A 24,574-nucleotide genomic window follows, 5' to 3' on the forward strand; every position below is an offset into this window, starting at 1 on the left:
GACAAAGTTTGTAAAACTGAATTGTGGGTGTGGTGAGGGGTGTATTTATAGGCATTTTGAGATTTGGGAAACTTTGCTCCTCCTGGTAGGATTGTATATCCCATACGTCACTAGCTTATGGACTCTTGCCAATTACATGAAAGAAATTATCTTTTTATTACTTAACTATCCTGCACCCCACTGTGAGTGTAACTTCTTCTGCTGACTGTGTTTACTTAGGCTATTCAATAGCTGAGACTCCAGTATCAAAACTTTCAGTATAGGTTGGGAAACCACAAGCTAAATCAGCTATTTCAAAGGCAAAAATAGGGGTAAAAGAGCTACTTGTAAACAATTTAATACACTCCAGCAGGTAAAATGGACCATTGGGAACAATTTAAATGTGATACAATTTTTGGGTGAACTGCCCCTTTAAGCTGTGACTTTACCAATTTCCTTTAATATGATTTTTCTGATGAGTAACAAGATGTCCTTTCAGGGAAAAGATTTCCCACCGTCAGAACATGAAAATGCTTTCTCTCCTGTATGTATTTTCTGATGCTTACTAAGATTTGATTTCAGAGTAAAACATTTCCCACATTCGGAACATGAAAATGCTTTCTCTCCAGTATGAATTTTCAGATGCCTAATAAGATTTGATTTCAGCGTAAAATATTTCCCACAGTCAGAACATGAAAATGCTTTCTCTCCTGTATGAATTTTCTGATGGTCAAAAAGATGTGATTTCCTGGTAAAACATTTCCCACAGTCAGAACATGAAAATGCTTTCTCTCCTGTATGAATTTTCGAATGGTCAAAAAGATGTGATTTCCTGGTAAAACATTTCTCACATTCAGAACATGAAAATGCTCTCTCTCCTGTATGAATTTTCTGATGCATTATAAGAGAGGATTTCTGAGTAAAACATTTCCCACAGTCAGAACATGAAAATGTTTTCTCTCCTGTATGAATGTTTAGATGAATAATAAGACTTGATTGCTGAGTAAAACATTTCCCACAGTCAGAGCAGGAAAATGCTTTCTCTCCTGTATGTATTTTCTGATGCTTAGTAAGATTTGATTTCCGAGTAAAACATTTCAAACATTCAGAACATGAAAATGCTTTCTCTCCAGTATGAATTTTCCGATGCTTAGTAAGATTTAATTTCTCATTAAAACATTTTCCACAGTCAGAACATGAAAATGCTTTCTCTCCTATATGAATTTTCTGATGCCTAATAAGTACTGATTTCCTGGTAAAACATTTCCCACAGTCAGAACATATATTTCCCATGTGACTTCTTTGATTTTGAAGACTTAAAGAAGTATTAGCACTCTGACCATGACTTGGATTATTGCAGTTTGTAAATTCACCTGTTAATAAGAAATAAAATGGGAGTAATGTTATTTATTAATGACATAATATTTTAACTTATAACTTTGAAATGTAATAAGAGCTTTTAAAATAGTTTTCACAGACAACTTTCGTAATTTAATTATTTGAGTTCCAAAACTACTCTCTATAAGTCTTGTGTGCACAAAGCAATCAGTTTAGTGCTACAGAGTCAGTTGGCACTCTAAAATAACTGATAATAATAATTAAGTTTTATTTTTGTAGACTTCTGCATTTATAACCCGTATTTGTAAAAAGATTTTCTTCACATCAGACTAGCATTTCATATAAAAAGTAAATGTATATTGTTTATAATAATAATCTAGTGCTTTAGTTATTTGCACTCATAATGCCTTTTATATTAAATTTGTAAAGATTGTTTCCTCTTTACCTTACTAATACAGACATAGGACAATTCCAAATGTGTCTATCCAGGTTTATCTGGGGAGGGAAAAATCCTGCATCTCCTTAAATAGATTAATGCAAAAACGTAGTGCAGCTGGTTTGGCTCTACCCAATCTTAGACTTTATAATCTCGCCACCCTAGTTAAAATTGCTCTGGACTGGATAACAGATTCTTATAATTTTGCAACTATTGATTTAGAAAGCTTTCTCATACAACCCTTTGCATTAAAGGCTATTCTATATTGCGTTTTGCAGACACTCACCCCTAAAATTAAACTATTGATTACAATTAAAAATGTCATTGTAGCCTGGCAAAGTTTTGTAATATCCTGGAAGTTGAACCATATTTTTCGAAATTTCTACCTATAGTTGGAAACCCTGAATTTATTCCAGGGAATCATTATAAAATCTTCAGATCATGGGAAGAGAAGAGGCTTAAATATGTGGCTCAAGCTCTTTCAGAGAATATGAAAATCCTTCTTTTCCATCAATTTGGTTTATCCAGGAATAATTTATTTACCTATTCCACTTTTTATCTAAGCAGATTTGCTCATCAGTGTCTCTTAGTAATTGGGCAGAGATTAATAGCTGTATTAATAGTTATGACAGGCAACACCTCAATCTCCTTATTGTACGATCTTTTGTTAGCTAAACAAAGCTTGCCACTGCTTGATAATCTATGTAATATTTGGACCAGTATATTCCCGGGGATTGAGGCGGACATCATTAAGCAAAGTTTTGCTTCCTTAGATAAATGTATTATTCCTACAAGTTGGAAAGAATCAAATTTTAAACGTATTAATAATTATTATCTGTATCCGCTTAAGATGTCACGCTTTTTTCCTAAGCAGCTTTTTGTCTGTAATCAATGTGGATATCCCAATGCTAACTTATTACATATCTTTTGGTTCTGTCCCAAAATATTTCAGTTCTGGCAGAAAATTCAGTATTGGTTTAGTCAGGTGTTTAAAATATCCTTCAAATTTTCTCCAGACCAGATAATATTTCTAAGGATAGCTAGTGATATGGCACCGCAATTCCAATACTCTAAGATTTTTATATTGACTGCTAGGTCCCTGATTATTAAGAATTGGCTGGCTTATGCAGCGCCCTCTATGGTTGCATTTCTTAAAGAAATCCAACTACACATAATATTCAAATCTTTTTATAAAGGACTAGCTACATAAAAAAATCTCTAAACATATATACAGCTGGCTGTCAGTAATTAAGTCCTATCCCCTTTCTGTGCAAACAAATATTCTTACTCCTTTTCTCAGTTCTAAATGTTTTGAGGATTTGGTATTATTGAATGAATTTCCTCCTATGTGGGTGTCGAACTTTAGAGAGGTGGGCTAGGGGGTTTGGAGAGAAGGCTGTTTTTCCCTTTTTTCCCCCTTCTTTCCTCCTGTTTTTCGTCTTAGTTAGGTTTTGGTTTTTGCATGAAGGACTTTCCTACCAAAATCTGATTCAGAGGAAATGGAAACCTCAAAATATTAACCTTTGTAAAAACAATGTAAGGAAGACTAAGTAGCTGCCTTGCAAATTTGATCAACAGATGCCTCGTCCTTAAAAGCCCAGGAGGTAGCAAATTACCTAGTAGAATAGGTAGTAATACGTTTAGGGGGAGACTGTCCTACATCCAAATAAGCCTTATGAATCAAAAGCTTCAACCAAGAGGCTAACAAAACAGCTGTAGCCTTCTGACCCTTCCTGGAATTGAAAAAATGAACAAACAAACTAGAGGATTGCCTAAAATCCTTAGTAGTCTGTAAGTAAAACTTCAAAGCTCTGAAAACATGCAAGTTATGCAAAAGTCTCTCTTAAGAAGTCTTAGGACAAAAAGAAGAAACAATATTCTCATAATTATTGTCTGAAGAAACCACTTTAGGCAAAAAATCAAACTTGCTTAAACTTGCTCCAATTATTAGGATTTATCTGGAAGAATCCTGTTTTTGAGAGGAAGAGGAGGACTTTTGGTTCATAGACTGATGAAAAGAACAAAAACTGCTTAGACAAACATTCACACCAAAGAATAGAAGCTGGACCAAACACAAGCAATACTAATTGCAGGTCTAAAAAGAAAACCTGCTTGCTGAAAAGCCTTTCTATGGAAAGATTCTAATTTTCTATTTATAGGGTCTTTAAAAGGAGGTACTATCCTCATGAGGAATAGTGGTCCATCTAGCCAAAGCAGAAATAGCCCCTTCAAATTTAGGGATCATTTCCCAAAGCTCCATATTAAAAGCAGGCAGGCAAACGTCTTCTTAAAAAAAAATTCTATTCTTTTTATTAAAGAAGCACGGGTACATACAATTATATGAAAACATATTGAGTTAACAAATGCAAAGGTATTACAATCCACAAAATGGAAAATAAAATAAAAAAATTATATTAATACTGCTACTAAATTCAAACCAAGATGTTATTAAATGTAAAACAAGTGTTCTAATAGTAATACATAAAGGTGGATTCAAACATTACAAAGAATTGTAGCATAATTTCAAGATAAGACCAACACTACTCAAAATGCTTCTAAATGTATAGAGGTTTCTTGCATTTCAGTATATGACTATGGAGAACAAAACAAAGCCTATTCAAGTCCTATCTTAAGCGCAACCCACGCTCCTTAATTTTTTATAATATAACATGCAAACCAAACATAAGTGAAAAACTTGACCTGTATCAACAAGCCCATCAGCATAGAAGAACATATTACAGAAAAGCTATAAGGCAGCTCAATAGAAACTTGAACACCTATCCAAAGTACGTTTATCAAGGGAATACAACAATTAACCTTTTACTGAGTGTCATGAGCTGGATGCCAAAGGGTGAACACAATGATTGGAGGAAGACGGATTTGACATTGCTGTGCTTACTACAGCAGGAGCTGCGGGCTGAGGATCGCCGGTCTACTTTCAGTATTTTAAAAAAGTTGCTTCAATATAAAGTTTAATGAATGAAAGTGCCCCTGTTTTTAAGAGAATTTTAAAAACCGGGCATTTATTCATTAAACATTACAATCAATTTTATATATCAAAGATTTTAGTGTGAAATAAAAGGTTTGTTGAGCTGCTTAGTTGGTTGATCCTTGTAGTAATACTAGCTCAGAAAGTATATGTGCTAAATTATCAGAGGATCAATTTTTGCTAAAGTCAAAACATGTGCTCTTTATAGTAAAAGAAGTGTTTCAGTGAACATATGGAAAGTGACCGATAAGAAAAGCACATTCAGACACATTCACTCCTTTCAGGGGCTGAGGAGAAGATCTATAACACTTAACCCTGTGCCGGCAGATATAACATAGAGAGGTGAATGTTTGTAAACTAAAATGTGGTTGTGAAAGGTGACCAGCTCAAACATAAATCATAGAGTCTAACTGACTAGCCGACTACTCTATGGTGATACAAGTCACGCTGAAGATCAAAACAATCCTCAAAGTCTGCCTGCTGGAATGTTGTATCACTGGTGGAACAAATCCAGAAAAAATAGGAATGATCACAGGTGATAGTGATCCTTAAGAGATCTTCCAGATACAGGCGAGGTTGAGCAGACAAACAGGACTCAATGAACAGAACAACAGTCCCGTGCTGGATACAGAAATGATCCTACATTTCAATAGGTACTGTAGGCATATCTCACCCGGTCTGTCATAAGCACCCCTTAAAATTCTTCAAATTCCCTGTAAATTGTACCAATTCCATTTCTCCAAGATAGCTTGTAGCACTGCTAGAGGGGATATCGATAGGAGTTATCACTCAGGAGACAATTATGTCTATACTCCTTATTGCTTTTGTGTTGGGACGATCTAAAACTTGGGACTGTGCCATCAACTGCTGCATAGTTGCTTCCAGTTTATCAAATGCAGGTAAAAACTGAGTTAAAAGCGCAGAAATTAGAGAGTGCAGTAAATCACCAGTCTCTAAAGCCATTCCTTGCGTTTTAAGTGTCTCCAGTATTAAGGCATAAAGCATGAGCACGTATAGAACCATGTACAGCGTGGAGGCACGAAGCCCGCCACAATGCCAAACGGCTTCCATTGGTTTAAAATGCTTCTCGGCAGCCATGGGGTGGTTTGCCTTGATACAAAGGCCTTCCCTATCTTCTTAAATTTTAAGGTGGGATTAAAAAGGGGTACCTGGCTTAGACCACTTCTTAGAAATAAATTCAAAGATGGCATTTGGAACTCGAAAAACCTCTGGAGACTTAGCAGCAGGTTTAAAAATCAAATCCAACAGACTTATCCTCAGAAACCTTAGTATCCTGAACCCTTAAATTTTAAAAGAGAATAACGATGGTCAAGCTTAAAAAGAAAAGAGGATGACTGTTTCTTAATCAGAAACGGACTCCTGATAAACTGAAAACACCACAGAGGATTCAGAAGCACTGTGTTCAGAAATATTTAGCTTAACAGACTTAGATCTATTTAAATCAAATAAGCTAGTGGCGGGATCTTCAGTAACTGACCTCTTACACTTATTTAAAGGAGGCATAGCTGCCAACATTTCAGATACAGTAGAGAATACAAAATATTTAAATCCTGGAGCAAAATCTGGAGTTTTCCCTTGTATAGAGCAAACAGAAGGATAACAGATACCCTTAGAAGCAAGAGCAGCTCTGGTCTGATTAGAATGATAGAAATGATCCATATAGGATTTGCAAAGCTGTGCAGAGGGTATAACACGCTTGCAAAAAGAAAATTTATGCTTACCTGATAAATTTATTTCTTTTTTGACACGATGAGTCCACGGATCATTTTAATTACTAATGGGATATGCACCTCCTGGTCAGCAGGAGGAGGCAAAGAGCACCACAGCAGAGCTGTTAAATAGCTCCTCCCTTCCCTCCCACTCCAGTCATTCGACCGAAGTTAGGAAGAGAAAAGAAAAACCACGGTGCAGAGGTGTCTGAAGTTTACAATAACCTACAACCTGTCTAAAAGAACAGGGCGGGCCGTGGACTCATCGTGTCAAAAAATAAATAAATTTATCAGGTAAGCATAAATTTTCTTTTCTTTTTTAAGACACAATGAGTCCACGGATCATCTTAATTACTAATGGGATTCAATACCCAAGCTAGAGTACACAGATGATACAGGAGTGACAAGACAGGGAACCTAAACGGAAGACACCACTGCTTGAAAAACCTTTCTCCCAAATACAGCCTCAGCCGAGGCAAAAGAGTCAAATTAGTAAAACCTTGAAAAAGTGTGAAGAGAGGACAAGGTTGCAGCCTTGCAAATCTGTTCTACAGAATCTACAGTTTTGAATACCCATGAGGAAGCAACAGCCCTTGTGGAATAAGCCACAACTCTCTCGGGAGGCTGCTGTCCAGCAGACTCATAAGCAAATCGTATTATGCTCTTTAGCCAAATGAAAGAGAAGTATCCAAAGCTGTACTTATTCATTAAACTTTACAATCACTTTTATATATCAAAGATTTTAGTGTGAAATAAAAGGTTTGTTGAGCTGCTTAGTTGGTTGATCCTTGTAGTAATTCTAGCTCAGAAAGTATATGTGCTAAATTATCAGAGGATCAATTTTTGCTAAAGTCAAAACATGTGCTCTTTATAGAAAAGAAGTGTTTCAGTGAACATATGGAAAGTGATCGATAAGAAAAGCACATTCAGACACATTCACTCCTTTCAGGGGCTGAGGAGAATATCTATAACACTTAACCCTGTGCCGGCTGAAATGAGGTTGTAAAAGGTGACCAGCTCAAACATAAATCATAGAGTCTAACTGACTAGCCGACTACTCTATTGATACAAGTCACGCTGAAGATCAAAACAATCCTCAGAGTATGCCTGCTGGAATGTTGTATCACTGGTGGAACAAATCCAGCAAAAAAAACAGAATTTATGTTTACCTGATAAATTACTTTCTCCAACGGTGTGTCCGGTCCACGGCGTCATCCTTACTTGTGGGATATTCTCTTCCCCAACAGGAAATGGCAAAGAGCCCAGCAAAGCTGGTCACATGATCCCTCCTAGGCTCCGCCTACCCCAGTCATTCGACTGACGTTAAGGAGGAATATTTGCATAGGAGAAACCATATGATACCGTGGTGACTGTAGTTAAAGAAAATAAAATATCAGACCTGATTAAAAAACCAGGGCGGGCCGTGGACCGGACACACCGTTGGAGAAAGTAATTTATCAGGTAAAAATAAATTCTGTTTTCTCCAACATAGGTGTGTCCGGTCCACGGCGTCATCCTTACTTGTGGGAACCAATACCAAAGCTTTAGGACACGGATGAAGGGAGGGAGCAAATCAGGTCACCTAAATGGAAGGCACCACGGCTTGCAAAACCTTTCTCCCAAAAATAGCCTCAGAAGAAGCAAAAGTATCAAACTTGTAAAATTTGGTAAAAGTGTGCAGTGAAGACCAAGTCGCTGCCCTACATATCTGATCAACAGAAGCCTCGTTCTTGAAGGCCCATGTGGAAGCCACAGCCCTAGTGGAATGAGCTGTGATTCTTTCGGGAGGCTGCCGTCCGGCAGTCTCGTAAGCCAATCTGATGATGCTTTTAATCCAAAAAGAGAGAGAGGTAGAAGTTGCTTTTTGACCTCTCCTTTTACCGGAATAAACAACAAACAAGGAAGATGTTTGTCTAAAATCCTTTGTAGCATCTAAATAGAATTTTAGAGCGCGAACAACATCCAAATTGTGCAACAAACGTTCCTTCTTCGAAACTGGTTTCGGACACAGAGAAGGTACGATAATCTCCTGGTTAATGTTTTTGTTAGAAACAACTTTTGGAAGAAAACCAGGTTTAGTACGTAAAACCACCTTATCTGCATGGAACACCAGATAAGGAGGAGAACACTGCAGAGCAGATAATTCTGAAACTCTTCGAGCAGAAGAAATTGCAACCAAAAACAAAACTTTCCAAGATAATAACTTAATATCAACGGAATGTAAGGGTTCAAACGGAACCCCCTGAAGAACTGAAAGAACTAAGTTGAGACTCCAAGGAGGAGTCAAAGGTTTGTAAACAGGCTTGATTCTGACCAGAGCCTGAACAAAGGCTTGAACATCTGGCACAGCTGCCAGCTTTTTGTGAAGTAACACAGACAAGGCAGAAATCTGTCCCTTCAGGGAACTTGCAGATAATCCTTTTTCCAATCCTTCTTGAAGGAAGGATAGAATCTTAGGAATCTTAACCTTGTCCCAAGGGAATCCTTTAGATTCACACCAACAGATATATTTTTTCCAAATTTTGTGGTAAATCTTTCTAGTTACAGGCTTTCTGGCCTGAACAAGAGTATCGATAACAGAATCTGAGAACCCTCGCTTCGATAAGATCAAGCGTTCAATCTCCAAGCAGTCAGCTGGAGTGAGACCAGATTCGGATGTTCGAACGGACCCTGAACAAGAAGGTCTCGTCTCAAAGGTAGCTTCCATGGTGGAGCCGATGACATATTCACCAGATCTGCATACCAAGTCCTGCGTGGCCACGCAGGAGCTATCAAGATCACCGACGCCCTCTCCTGATTGATCCTGGCTACCAGCCTGGGGATGAGAGGAAACGGCGGGAACACATAAGCTAGTTTGAAGGTCCAAGGTGCTACTAGTGCATCCACTAGAGCCGCCTTGGGATCCCTGGATCTGGACCCGTAGCAAGGAACTTTGAAGTTCTGACGAGAGGCCATCAGATCCATGTCTGGAATGCCCCACAGTTGAGTGACTTGGGCAAAGATTTCCGGATGGAGTTCCCACTCCCCCGGATGCAATGTCTGACGACTCAGAAAATCCGCTTCCCAATTTTCCACTCCTGGGATGTGGATAGCAGACAGGTGGCAGGAGTGAGACTCCGCCCATAGAATGATTTTGGTCACTTCTTCCATCGCTAGGGAACTCCTTGTTCCCCCCTGATGGTTGATGTACGCAACAGTTGTCATATTGTCTGATTGAAACCGTATGAACTTGGCCCTCGCTAGCTGAGGCCAAGCTTTGAGAGCATTGAATATCGCTCTCAGTTCCAGAATATTTATCGGTAGAAGAGATTCTTCCCGAGACCAAAGACCCTGAGCTTTCAGGGGTCCCCAGACCGCGCCCCAGCCCATCAGACTGGCGTCGGTCGTGACAATGACCCACTCTGGCCTGCGGAAGGTCATCCCTTGTGACAGGTTGTCCAGGGACAGCCACCAACGGAGTGAGTCTCTGGTCCTCTGATTTACTTGTATCTTCGGAGACAAGTCTGTATAGTCCCCATTCCACTGACTGAGCATGCACAGTTGTAATGGTCTTAGATGAATGCGCGCAAAAGGAACTATGTCCATTGCCGCTACCATCAAACCTATCACTTCCATGCACTGCGCTATGGAAGGAAGAGGAACGGAATGAAGTATCCGACAAGAGTCTAGAAGTTTTGTTTTTCTGGCTTCTGTCAGAAAAATCCTCATTTCTAAGGAGTCTATTATTGTTCCCAAGAAGGGAACCCTTGTTGACGGAGATAGAGAACTCTTTTCCACGTTCACTTTCCATCCGTGAGATCTGAGAAAGGCCAGGACAATGTCCGTGTGAGCCTTTGCTTGAGGAAGGGACGACGCTTGAATCAGAATGTCGTCCAAGTAAGGTACTACGGCAATGCCCCTTGGTCTTAGCACAGCTAGAAGGGACCCTAGTACCTTTGTGAAAATCCTTGGAGCAGTGGCTAATCCGAAAGGAAGCGCCACGAACTGGTAATGCTTGTCCAGGAATGCGAACCTTAGGAACCGATGATGTTCCTTGTGGATAGGAATATGTAGATACGCATCCTTTAAATCCACCGTGGTCATGAATTGACCTTCCTGGATGGAAGGAAGAATTGTTCGAATGGTTTCCATCTTGAACGATGGAACCTTGAGAAACTTGTTTAAGATCTTGAGATCTAAGATTGGTCTGAACGTTCCCTCTTTTTTGGGAACTATGAACAGATTGGAGTAGAACCCCATCCCTTGTTCTCCTAATGGAACAGGATGAATCACTCCCATTTTTAACAGGTCTTCTACACAATGTAAGAATGCCTGTCTTTTTATGTGGTCTGAAGACAACTGAGACCTGTGGAACCTCCCCCTTGGGGGAAGCCCCTTGAACTCCAGAAAATAACCTTGGGAGACTATTTCTAGCGCCCAAGGATCCAGAACATCTCTTGCCCAAGCCTGAGCGAAGAGAGAGAGTCTGCCCCCCACCAGATCCGGTCCCGGATCGGGGGCCAACATTTCATGCTGTCTTGGTAGCAGTGGCAGGTTTCTTGGCCTGCTTTCCCTTGTTCCAGCCTTGCATTGGTCTCCAAGCTGGCTTGGCTTGAGAAGTATTACCCTCTTGCTTAGAGGACGTAGCACTTTGGGCTGGTCCGTTTCTACGAAAGGGACGAAAATTAGGTTTATTTTTGGCCTTGAAAGGCCGATCCTGAGGAAGGGCGTGGCCCTTACCCCCAGTGATATCAGAGATAATCTCTTTCAAGTCAGGGCCAAACAGCGGTTTCCCCTTGAAAGGAATGTTAAGTAGCTTGTTCTTGGAAGACGCATCAGCTGACCAAGATTTCAACCAAAGCGCTCTGCGCGCCACAATAGCAAACCCAGAATTCTTAGCCGCTAACCTAGCCAATTGCAAAGTGGCGTCTAAGGTGAAAGAATTAGCCAATTTGAGAGCATTGATTCTGTCCATAATCTCCTCATAAGGAGGAGAATCACTATCGACCGCCTTTACCAGCTCATCGAACCAGAAACACGCGGCTGTAGCGACAGGGACAATGCATGAAATTGGTTGTAGAAGGTAACCCTGCTGAACAAACATCTTTTTAAGTAAACCTTCTAATTTTTTATCCATAGGATCTTTGAAAGCACAACTATCTTCTATGGGTATAGTGGTGCGTCTGTTTAAGGTGGGAACCGCTCCCTCGACCTTGGGGACTGTCTGCCATAAGTCCTTTCTGGGGTCGACCATAGGAAACAATTTTTTAAATATGGGGGGAGGGACGAAAGGAATACCGGGCCTTTCCCATTCTTTATTTACAATGTCCGCCACCCGCTTGGGTATAGGAAAAGCTTCTGGGAGCCCCGGGACCTCTAGGAACTTGTCCATTTTACATAGTTTCTCTGGGATGACCAACTTGTCACAATCATCCAGAGTGGATAATACCTCCTTAAGCAGAATGCGGAGATGTTCCAACTTAAATTTAAACGTAATCACATCAGGTTCAGCTTGTTGAGAAATGTTCCCTGAATCAGTAATTTCTCCCTCAGACAAAACCTCCCTGGCCCCATCAGACTGGTTTAGGGGCCCTTCAGAACCATTATTATCAGCGTCGTCATGCTCTTCAGTATCTAAAACAGAGCAGTCGCGCTTACGCTGATAAGTGTTCATTTTGGCTAAAATGTTTTTGACAGAATTATCCATTACAGCCGTTAATTGTTGCATAGTAAGGAGTATTGGCGCGCTAGATGTACTAGGGGCCTCCTGAGTGGGCAAGACTCGTGTAGACGAAGGAGGGAATGATGCAGTACCATGCTTACTCCCCTCACTTGAGGAATCATCTTGGGCATCATTTTGATTTAGCCCAGAAAAAGTCTACAGTCTTAATAAGCCCTTGTGAAGCCCTTATTTACTATCTTAATAAACATGGCTTACCGGATCCCATAGGGAAAATGACAGCTTCCAGCATTACATCGTCTTGTTAGAATGTGTCATACCTCAAGCAGCAAGAGACTGCTCACTGTTCCCCCAACTGAAGTTAATTGCTCTCAACAGTCCTGTGTGGAACAGCCATGGATTTTAGTAACGGTTGCTAAAATCATTTTCCTCATACAAACAGAAATCTTCATCTCTTTTCTGTTTCTGAGTAAATAGTACATACCAGCACTATTTTAAAATAACAAACTCTTGATTGAATAATAAAAACTACAGTTAAACACTAAAAAACTCTAAGCCATCTCCGTGGAGATGTTGCCTGTACAACGGCAAAGAGAATGACTGGGGTAGGCGGAGCCTAGGAGGGATCATGTGACCAGCTTTGCTGGGCTCTTTGCCATTTCCTGTTGGGGAAGAGAATATCCCACAAGTAAGGATGACGCCGTGGACCGGACACACCTATGTTGGAGAAAAGGAATGATCACAGGTGATAGTGATCCTTAAGAGATCTTCCAGATACAGGCGAGGTTGAGCAGACAAACAGGACTCATTGAACAGAACAGCAGTCCCGTGCTGGATACAGAAATTATCCTACATTTCAATAGGTACTGTAGGCATATCTCCTCAGCCTGTCATAAGCACCCCTTAAAATTCTTCAAATTCCCTGTAAATTGTACCAATTCCATTTCTCCAAGATAGCTTGTAGCACTGCTAGAGGGGATATCGATAGGAGTTATCACTCAGGAGACAATTATGTCTATACTCCTTATTGCTTTTGTGTCGGGACGGTCTAAAACTTGGGACTGTGCCATCAACTGCTGCATAGTTGCTTCCAGTTTATCAAATGCAGGTAAAAACTGAGTTAAAAGCGCAGAAATTAGAGAGTGCAGTAAATCACCAGTCTCTAAAGCCATTCCTTGCGTTTTAAGTGTCTCCAGTATTAAGGCATAAAGCATGAGCACATATAGAACTATGTACAGCGTGGAGGCAGGAAGCCCGCCACAATGCCAAATGGCTTCAATAGGTTTAAAATGCTTCTCGGTAGCCAAGGGGTGGTTTGCCTTGATACAAAGGTCTTCCCTATCTTCTTAAATTTTAAGGTGGGATTAAAAAGGGGTACCTGGCTTAGACCACTCCTTAGAAATAAATTCAGAGATAGCATTTGGAACTCGAAAAACCTCTGGAGACTTAGCAGCAGGTTTAAAAATCAGATCCAACAGACTTATCCTCAGAAACCTTAGTATCCTGAACCCTTAAATATTAAAAGAGAATAACGATGGTCAAGTTTAAAAAGAAAAGAGGATGACTGTTTCTTAATCAGAAACGGACTCCTGATAAACTGAAAACACCACAGAGGATTCAGAAGCACTGTGTTCAGAAATATTTATCTCAGCAGATTTAGATCTATTTAAATAAAATAAGCTAGTGGCGGGATCTTCAGTAACTGACCTCTTACACTTACTTAAAGGAGGCATAGCTGCCAACATTTCAGATACAGTAGAGAATACAAAATATTTAAATCTTGGAGCAAAATCTGAAGTTTTCCCTTCTATAGAGCAAACAGAAGGATAACAGATACCCTTAGAAGCAAGAGCAGCTTTAGTCTGATTAGAATGATAGAAATGATCCATACAGGATTTGCAAAGCTGTGCAGAGGGTATAATAACACACTTGCAAAAAGAAAATTTATGCTTACCTGATAAATGTATTTCTTTTTTGACACGATGAGTCCATGGATCTTCTTAATTACTAATGGGATATGCACCTCCTGGTCAGCAGGAGGAGGCAAAGAGCACCACAGCAGAGCTGCTAAATAGCTCCTCCCTTCCCTCCCACTTCAGTCATTCGACCGAAGTTAGGAAGAGAAAAGAAAAACCAAGGTGCAGAGGTGTCTGAAGTTTACAATAACCCACAACATGTCTAAAAGAACAGGGAGGGCCGTGGACTCATCGTGTTAAAAAAGAAATACATTTATCAGGTAAGCATACATTTTCTTTTCTTTTTTAAGACACAATGAGTCCACGGATCATCTTAATTACTAATGGGATTCAATACCCAAGCTAGAGTACACAGATGATACGGGAGGGACAAGACAGGGAACCTAAACGGAAGACACCACTGCTTGAAGAACCTTTCTCTCAAATACAGCCTCAGCCGAGGCAAAAGAGTCAAATTAGTAAAACCTTGAAAAAGTGTGAAGAGAGGACAAGGTTGCAGCCTTGCAAATCTGTTCTACAGAGACTACAGTTTTGAATACCCATGAGGAAGCAACAGCCCTTGTGGAATAAGCCACAACTCTCTCGGGAGGCTGCTGTCCAGCAGACTCATATAAGCAAAACGTATTATGCTCTTTAGCCAAAACGAAAGAGAAGTATCCAAAGCTCTCTGTCCCTTACGTTTTCCAGAGAAAACCACAAACAAAGAAGAAGACTGGCGAAAATCTTTAGTCGCCTGTAAATAAAACCTTTAAAGCACGGACCATGTCCAAATTATGCAGAAGTCTTTTAAGACACAAGGAAGGAACAACAATCTCCTGATTAATGTTCCGATCAGAAACAACCTTAGGAAGAAATCCTAATTTAGTACATAAAACATTTATTATAGTTGTGGCGGGATCTAGGAGCGGCGGTTTAGGGGTTAATAAGTTTATTAGAGTGGCGGTGGGCTCCGGGAGCGGCGGTTTAGGGGGTAATAACTTTATTTAGTTGCGGCGGTGTAGGGGGGACAGATTAGGGGTGTTTAGACTCGGGGTACATGTTAGGGTGTTAGGTGTAGACATCTCCCATAGGAATCAATGGGATGCCGGGCAGCAGCGAACATGAACTTTCGCTATGGTCAGACTCCCATTGATTCTTATGGGATCCGCCGCCTCCAGGGCGGCGGATTGAAAACCAGGTTCGCTGGGCCGGAAAAGTGCCGAGCGTACCTGCTAGTTTTTTGATACCTTCCAAAAGTAGTCAGATTGTGCCGAACTTGTGTGCGGAACATCTGGAGTGACGTAAGAATCGATCTGTGTCAGACTGAGTCCGGCAGATCGAAGCTTACGTCACAAAATTCTACTTTTGGCGGTGTAAAGGGCTTGATAACTAAGGCGAATCAGCCTCGCCACAAATACGCTGCGGAATTCCAGCGTATTTGAGGTTGACAGCTTGATAACTAGAGGCCATAGTCTCTGAAGTACCCGTGTAACATCAAAACGATGAGCCTCAAGTGTGGGTGAGTGTATGAGGATGTCGTCTAAGTACACCACAACACACTGTTGCAACATATCTCGTAGGACATCATTAATAAATTCCTGGAAAACAGCAGGAGCATTACATAGGCCAAAGGGCATTACAAGATACTCATAATGCCCGCTCCTGGTGTTAAATGCTGTTTTCCATTCGTGGCCCTCCTTAATCCTAACGAGATTGTATGCTCCTCTCAAATCAAGTTTAGTAAAGACCGTAGCTCCCTTGAGGCGGTTAAAGAGTTCCGTAATAAGCGGAATAGGGTAAGCATTCTTAATGGTAAGACGATCAAGACCCCTATAATCGATACATGGTCTTAACTCGCCACCCTTTTTCTTCACAAAGAAGAAGCCAGCCCCTGAAGGAGAGCAGGATTTGCGGATGATCCCCCGCGAAAGTGCATCAGCAACATACTCCTCCATAGCACAATTCTCTGCAACAGACAGAGGGTACACCCGGCCCCGAGGAGGAATGGCTCCGGGTTGCAGGTCTATGGCACAATCGTAAGACCGGTGAGGAGGCAACGTACCAGCACACACCTTGTCAAATACATCTAGGAACTCTTGGTACTCCTCTGGCAATTGAGATACCGAAAAAGTGCACAAGACTTTAACTGGTTTCCGAAGACAAGTGGAAATACATAGCGGGGACCATAACAACATTTCGGACCTGCGCAAGTCGAGACTGAGATTGTGCTTTTGGAGCCAGGGATAACCCAGAACAACCGGAAAATGCAGAGAGTTTATCACCTGGAACTGGAGGGTTTCAAAATGGAGAGCCCCAACAGCCATGGACAACGGAGCAGTTTCGTGAGTAACGAGTGCGGGCTGAAGGGGCCTGACATCAATGGCCTCAATAGCAAGCAGAACGGACCAAGGCAAAACAGGAATGGAGTGCTTTGATACAAAAACACTCTCAATGAAATAGCCCGCAGCACCGGAGTCAACAAGAGCCTGAGTGACTATGGAGGAGTCCACCCAGGAAAGGACAACCGCGACCAAAGGTTTCTCCTTAAGTGGTTCCGGGGACGAGGATAAACCACCCAAGGTCTGCCCCCGACAGGACCTTAGGTGTGAGCGTTTCCCGGCCGTGTAGGACAAGACTTCAAAAGGTGGCCCTGTAACCCACAATAGAGGCAGAGCCCCTCCCTCCTCCTAAAGGCCCTCTCCACCGCGGAGAGACGCGTGAATCCCAGCTGCATCGGCTCAGCAGTGCCTGGTGACTCGGGACCAGGAGGCATGGGAGGAGAGGGAGGCATGGGTGGGAACAAACACGTAGGAGACAATGGAACAGGAGGCTTCCGCAAGCGCTCCTTGAAAGAGGGCCTCTCTCTGAGTCTGATGTCAATTAGGATCAAAAAAGACACCAATGCCTCGAGATCCTCTGGTAAATCTCTGGCAGCAACTTCGTCTTTGATCGCATCAGAGAGCCCATGAAAAAAGGCGGCAACAAGGGCTTCATTGTTCCAACCTACCTCTGCGGCAAGCGTACGGAACTCAATAGCATACTGAGCAACAGATCTTGTACCTTGCTGAATGGACACGAGTCGTTTAGCAGCAGAGGAGGAGCGAGCCGGAACATCAAATACCCTTCGAAAGGAGGCCACAAATTCAGGGTAATTTGAAATCACAGGTTTATTAGTCTCCCACAAGGGATTAGCCCAGGCAAGAGCTGTGTCAGAGAGTAACGAGATGAGAAATCACACCTTAGCTCTGTCAGAGGGAAATGCCTGAGGTAACATCTCAAAGTAAATGCCCACCTGGTTCAAAAACCCTCTGCACTGAATAAGATCGCCTCCATATCGCTGAGGAAGAGGTGAAGAATCGGACATGCTCCTGGTAGGCATAGGTGCAGCAGCAGAAACAGAAGCAGCCATAACTTGTGGGACACTTTGGTCCAAATGTGCAGTGCGAGTCAGCAGGGTTTGCAGGGCTAGTGCAAATTGATCCAAGCGGTGATCCTGTTCATCCATCCTGGAAATGATGGCAGGTAAAGGTGGATTATTAGCACCATCAGGATTCATGGCCCTTGCGTAATGTCAGGGTGCCAGGAAGCAGACTGAGACGAGAAGTGCAAAAATAATCACACCTTTATTAATAGCAAAAAATAGTAAAAAGTCCACAAGTCAAATAGCAAGCCAGGAGTCAAAAACCAGAGCTGGTAGTCAGACGAGCCGAGTCAGGAGCCAAAGCGAATAGTCAGACGAGCCGGAATCAGGAACAAGGAAAACAGCAGAGTCAGGAACAAGCCAGGGATCAGGAACCAGGAAGGACGTCAGGCAGCCAGGTAAAACACAGGAGCTCTCACAAACAGGTCTGAGACAACGCAAGGGCAAAGCATACTGAACAGAGGCCCTTTAAATAATAAGTGATGACATCACAATTCTGAGACCGCATCCTGTCTGACATGGATGATGCACAACAGTCTGGCCATAAAAGTAAGTGCAGGCAATGAGCAGCATCCCCCACAATGCACCAAGTCAGGAAGAGAGGTGAGTAAAATGGCTGCCAGCAGCACATGGCAAACACAACAGGGAAAAAACCCTGACAACCACATTGCTGTATTGTGCAAGACAGCCACCTACATACAAAGTGTCCAATATAATCCTTCACCTACTGTACAGTACTTGCTACACATACCAAGTTGGATATACTCAGCCAACACAGCAACACCCTAATACATTAGAACTCACATCCTGTGCTCAAAACTTAGACCAGTGGAGTGTGCAAATGTGCCATACTCACAGTGATCATTCTGTGTTCAAGTTATACAAATCATGCTACACAGCAACAGAGAATAGCCATCTAAGTGGATATCAAAAAATACAAGCCTAAACCGCCCTCAAAGCAGTTAACAAATACTAGCAATGAGGGCCGCACACTTAATGTACAACTCCCTATTGTAAATTTGTGGCAAGATAATTAAATAGCAACGATTATGTTGATAATTCATAACAAACAAAGGTAGCCCCTCATAATGGATAGCCAGAGATGGAAAGCGCCTAAAGTGTTAAACTATATACATACATGGAAGAAAACACAGTAATAACGCACAATCTTGCACTATACATGGAAGAAAACACAGTACTACCACACAATTTTGCACTATATCCATATACATAGTACTTGACAGTAATAGTAAAACGCCCGTGAACTGCAATGTTATAATTATGGGAGAGAATACACAATGTCGCAGCTTTTCGCTACCAACCAATACACAGTATTCATGCTAGCAATAACGTCCCATTCTTAACACTTAGAATAGCACACATCAATACCACATACACTAACTCGCAACCACTTAGCAAAGTATACGTCAGCCTTAGCTATTAGTCCATAGGCTGTTATAATATTCTAGTGTGAGAAGACACTCAATGCTATCAATTTTAACAGAAACCGAAGTAATATATGCATGCCAGCTATGACAAACAGGACACATCTTAACAGCACCTACCTCGAAACGGCTATAAGCCGTGCTCACCAAGACCGTGAAAATCATATGGTACATGCCATACCCGGAAGCTATATAAACCCACACCCCTGACCAGTGATTGGTCAATTGTGGGGGGGTGTCAGGACACCGACACAGCTCAGCTGTTGCTGATTAACATCGCACCTCACTGACAGCCCCTACACACATGCGTAGAACACAGCCATTCAAACCTTAACCATTGTGTTAATAGGGAGCTCAATTAACCCACTCAGGGGATCTTAGGCACCTCCAACAGACTGTGGCATATGCAGACACAGATGGATAAATAGAATGTGGGCCAATCAGGGCTTCACACCTGTCCAACTCGCATCAGTAGGAAGATATAAACTAAAATAATGATTTTAGGGGAACGAATAAGATTAAAAAACAGAATTTATGCTTACCTGATAAATTGCTTTCTCTTGTGGTGTATCCAGTCCACGGATTCATCCATTACTTGTGGGATATTCTCCTTTCTAACAGGAAGTGGCAAAGAGAGCACACAGCAGAGCTGTCCATATAGCTCCCCCTCTAGCTCCACCCCCCAGTCATTCAAACGGAGGTTAAGAAGAAAAAGGAGAAACCATAGGGTGCAGTGGTGACTGTAGTTTAGACCAATAAATCTACCTGACTAAGAGCCAGGGCGGGCCGTGGACTGGGTACACCACAAGAGAAAGCAATTTATCAGGTAAGCATAAATTCTGTTTTCTCTTGTAAGGTGTATCTAGTCCACGGATTCATCCATTACTTGTGGGATACCAATACCAAAGCTTTAGGACACGGATGAAGGGAGGGAACAAGACAGGTACCTTAAACGGAAGGCACCACTGCTCGTAAAACCTTTCTCCAAAAATAGCCTCCGAAGAAGCAAAAGTATCGAATTAGTAAAATTTGGAAAAAGTATGCAGCGAAGACCAAGTCGCTGCCTTACAACTCTGTTCAACAGAAGCCTCATTTTAAAAGCCCATGCGGAAGCCACTGCTCTGGAGGAAGAGCAGTAACTGTTTCAGGAGGCTGCTGGGCAGCAGTCTCATAGGCCAGACGGATAATGCTTTTCAGCCAAAAGGAAAGAGAGGTAGCAGTCGCCTTCTGACCTCTCCTCTTACCAGAATAGATGACAAACAATGAAGCTGTTTGTCTGAAATCCTTAGTTGCTTGAAAATAGAACTGTAAAGCACGAACCACATCAAGATTGTGTAACAGACGTTCCTTCTTCAAAGAAGGATTAGGACACAGAGAAGGAACAACAATTTCCTGATTAATATTCTTATTAGACACAACCCTAGGAAGAAAACCGGGTTTGGTACGCAAAACTACCTTATCTGCGTGTAACACCAAGTAAGGTGAGTCACACAGTAAGGCAGATAACTCTGAAACTCTTCGAGCAGAAGAGATAGCTACCAAAAACAAAACTTTCCAAGATAAAAGTTTAATATCTATGGAATGTAAATGTTCAAACGGAACCCCTTGCAGAACTGAAAAAACTAAATTCAGACTCCATGGCGGAGCCACAGGTCTATAAACAGGCTTGATTCTGACTAAAGCCTGACTAAACGCTTGAACGTCTGGTACCTCTGCCAGACGTTTGTGTAAAAGAATAGACAAAGCAGATATCTGTCCTTTTAAGGAACTAGCTGATAATCCTTTCTCCAATCCTTCTTGGAGAAAGGACAATATCCTGGGAATCCTAATCTTACTCCATGAGTAACCCTTGGATTCGCACCATAAAATAAATTTTCGCCAAATCTTAATTTGGATGCTTGAAAGGACCTTGAAGTAGAAGGTCCTGCCTCATTGGCAGAGTCCGTGGTGGAACGGATGACATGTCCACCAGTTCTGCATACCAAGTCCTGCGTGGCCACGCAGGTGCTATTAGAATCACCAACGCCCTCTCCTGCTTGATTCTGGCAACCAGACGAGGAAGGAGAGGAACGGTGGAAAAACATAGGCCAGATTGAAGGACCAAGGCGCTGCTAGAGCATCTATCAACACCGCCTGGGGACCCCGGGACCTGGACCCATAAAGAGAAAGTTTGGCATTCTGACGGGACGCCATCAGATCCAATTCTGGTGTGCCCCATAGCTGAGTCAGCTGGGCAAATACCTCCGGGTGGAGTTCCCACTCCCCCGGATGAAAAGTCTGACGACTTAGAAAATCCGCTTCCCAGTTGTCTACTCCTGGGATGTGAATTGCTGAGAGGTGGCAAGAGTGATCCTCCGCCCACCTGATTATTTTGGTTACTTCCATCATTGCTAGGGGACTTGTTCCCCCTTGATGGTTGATGTAAGCTACAGTCGTGATGTTGTCCGACTGAAATCTGATGAATTTGGCCGCAGCTAGCTGAGGCCATGCCTGAAGAGCGTTGAATATCGCCCTTAGTTCCAGAATGTTTATCGGGAGAAGAGCTTCTTCCCGCGACCATAAGCCCTGAGCTTTCAGGGAGTCCCAGACTGCACCCCAGCCTAACAGACTGGCGTCGGTCATTACGATGATCCACTCTGGTCTGCGGAAACGCATTCCCTGAGACAGGTGATCCTGAGACAACCACCAGAGAAGAGAATCTCTGGTCCCCTGGTCCAACTGTATTTGAGGAGACAAATCTGCATAATCCCCATTCCACTGTTTGAGCATGCATAGTTGCAGTGGTCTGAGGTGTATCCGTGCAAAAGGGACTATGTCCATTGCTGCTACCATTAGTTCACTTGTCTCCATACAGACGGCCGAGGAATGGAATGAAAAGCTCGGCAAGTAGATAAGAGTTTAACTTTCTGACCTCCGTCAGAAATATTTTCATTTCTACCGAGTCTATTAGGGTTCCTAGGAATGGAACTCTAGTGAGGGGGGAGAGAGAACTCTTTTTGATGTTCATCTTCCACCCGTGAGACCTCAGAAAGGCCAATACAATTTACGTGTGAGACTTGGCTCTTTGGAAAGTCGACGCCTGAATTAAGATGTCATCTTAGGTAAGGCGCCACTGCTATGCCCCGCGGTCTTAGAACTGCCAGAAGGGACCCTAGCACCTTTGTGAAAATTCTGGGAGCAGTGGCCAACCCGAAAGGAAGAGCCACAAACTGATAATGCTTTTCCAGAAAGGCAAACCTGAGAAACTGGTGATGATCTTTGTGGACAGGAATATGTAGGTACGCATCCTTTAGATCCACGGTAGTCATATATGGACCCTCCTGGATCATAGGTAAGATTGTCCGAATGGTCTCCATCTTGAATGATGGGACTCTGAGGAACTTGTTTAGAATTTTGAGATCCAGGATTGGTCTGAAAATTCCTTCTTTTTTGGGAACCACAAACAGGTTTGAGTAAAACCCAAGCCCTTGTTCCGCAATTGGAACTGGGTGGATCACTCCCATTGTATGTAGGTCTTCTACACAGCGTAAGAACGCCTCTGTCTTTGTCATGTCTGAAGACAGACGAGAAATATGGAACCTTCCCCTTGGAGGGGAGTCCCTGAATTCTAGAAGATATCCCTGGGAAACAATCTCTAAGGCCCAAGGATCGTGTACTTCTCTTGCCCAGGCCTGAGCGAAGAGAGAGAGAGTCTGCCCCCCACGAGATCCGGTCCCGGATCGGGGGTTACCCCTTCATGCTGTCTTGGAGGCAGCTGCAGGCTTCTTGGCCTGTTTACCCTTGTTCCAGCCCTGGTAAGGTTTCCAGGCTGCCCTGGGTTGTGAAGTGTTACCCTCTTGCTTTGCAGCAGGGGAGGATGAAGCGAGACCGCTCCTGAAATTTCGAAAGGAACAAAAATTATTTTGTTTGTTCTTAGTCTTAAAGGACTTGTCCTGAGGGAGAGCATGGCCTTTTCCCCCAGTGATTTCTGAGATAATCTCTTTCAATTCAGGCCCGAAAAGGGTCTTTCCTTTGAAAGGGATGTTCAGTAGTTTGGATTTTGACGACACATCGGCCGACCAGGACTTTAGCCATAGCGCCCTGCGCGCCAGAATGGCGAAACCTGAATTCTTTGCCGCTAACTTAGCTAGTTGGAAAGCGGCATCTGTGATAAAAGAATTAGCCAGCTTAAGAGCCTTAATTCTGTCCATAATGTCCTCATATGAGTTCTCCGTCTGGAGCGCATCTTCCAGCGCCTCGAACCAGAAAGCAGCTGCAGTAGTTACAGGAACAATGCACGCTATAGGTTGGAGAAGAAAACTTTGATGAACAAAAGATTTTCTTAAGTAAACCCTCTAATTTTGTATCCATAGGGTCTTTAAAAGCACAACTGTCCTCAATAGGTATGGTTGTGCGTTTAGCAAGTGAAGAAACAGCCCCCTCCACCTTAGGGACCATCTGCCACGAGTCCCGCGTGGTGTCAGATATGGGGAACATTTTCTTAAAAACAGGAGGGGGGACAAACGGAATACCTGGTCTATCCCACTCCCTTGTTACTATATCCGCGATCCTCTTAGGGACCGGGAACACATCAGTGTAAACAGGAACTTCTAGGTACTTGTGCATTTTACACAATTTCTCTGGAACCACCAAAGGGTCACAGTCATCCAGAGTAACCAATACCTCCCTGAGCAATAAACGGAGGTGTTCTAGTTTAAATTTAAAAACCAACGTATCAGAGTCTGTCTGAGGAGCAACCTTTCCTGAATCTGAAATTTCTCCCACAGACAGCACATCCCTCGCCCCCATTTCAGAGCGTTGTGAGTGTATATCGGATACAACTACTAAAGCGTCAGAATGCTCATAATCTGTTCTTAAAACAGCTATCACGCTTTGCAGGTAACCCGGGCAGCTTAGATAAAAATACTGAAAGGGTATTATCCATAACTGCCGCCAAATCTTGCAAGGTAAAAGAGTTAGACGCGCTAGAGGTGCTAGGCGTCGCTTGAGCGGGCGTAACTGGTTGTGACACTTGGGGAGAGGTCAACGGGTTAACCTCATTACCATCTGTCTGAGAATCATCTTGGGGCACATTTTTAAGTGCAACAATATGGTCTTTAAAGTGTACAGACATATCAATACAAGTGGGACACATTTTGAGAGGGGGTTCCACCATGGCTTCTAAACACATTAAACAAGGATTTTCCTTGGTGTCAGACATGTTTAACAGACTAGTAGTAAAACAAAACAGGCTTAGAAATCACTTTAATCAAGTAAAAACACACTTTGCAAAAAATGTTACTGTGCCTTTAAGAGATAAAAAAGGCACACAATTTTCCAAAACAGTGAAAAATGCACCAAACTTTTTGAAATTTTCACAGTATGTACCTAAAGCATTGGTAAGATTGCACAACTAGCAAGAAAAACGATTAACCCCTTAATGCCCAAACCGGATCAATAGTTAGCTAACAGACCGGATAACACAACTTTAGCACCTTGCCACAGCTCTGCTGTGGCCCTACCTTCCCTTAGGAGTCAGATTTATGGTGAAAAAGCTTCTTATGGGTCCTCAAACAGTAGCAGGAGCCTCCATGTGAACACAGCCTGAAGATCTAGTCAAACTAACTGCGCATCTGAGGCGCA

General features: G+C 42.5%; 1 protein-coding gene across 1 annotated transcript in view; it reads right to left on the reverse strand.

The window, feature by feature from the left end:
- Window positions 1–321: 321 nt before the first annotated feature.
- The window catches only part of LOC128643632 (gastrula zinc finger protein XlCGF8.2DB-like), a 35,763-nt gene continuing 11,510 nt past the window's right edge, over window positions 322–24,574 (reverse strand). The window contains exon 2 of the mRNA XM_053696465.1: window positions 322–1,352. Coding sequence (XP_053552440.1) covers window positions 475–1,352 — 878 coding nt within the window. The 3' untranslated portion in view covers window positions 322–474. The remainder of the gene's footprint in view (window positions 1,353–24,574) is intronic.

This window comes from Bombina bombina, unplaced genomic scaffold (genome assembly GCF_027579735.1).
Source record: "Bombina bombina isolate aBomBom1 unplaced genomic scaffold, aBomBom1.pri scaffold_526, whole genome shotgun sequence".
In the NCBI taxonomy this organism is placed as follows: domain Eukaryota; kingdom Metazoa; phylum Chordata; class Amphibia; order Anura; family Bombinatoridae; genus Bombina; species Bombina bombina.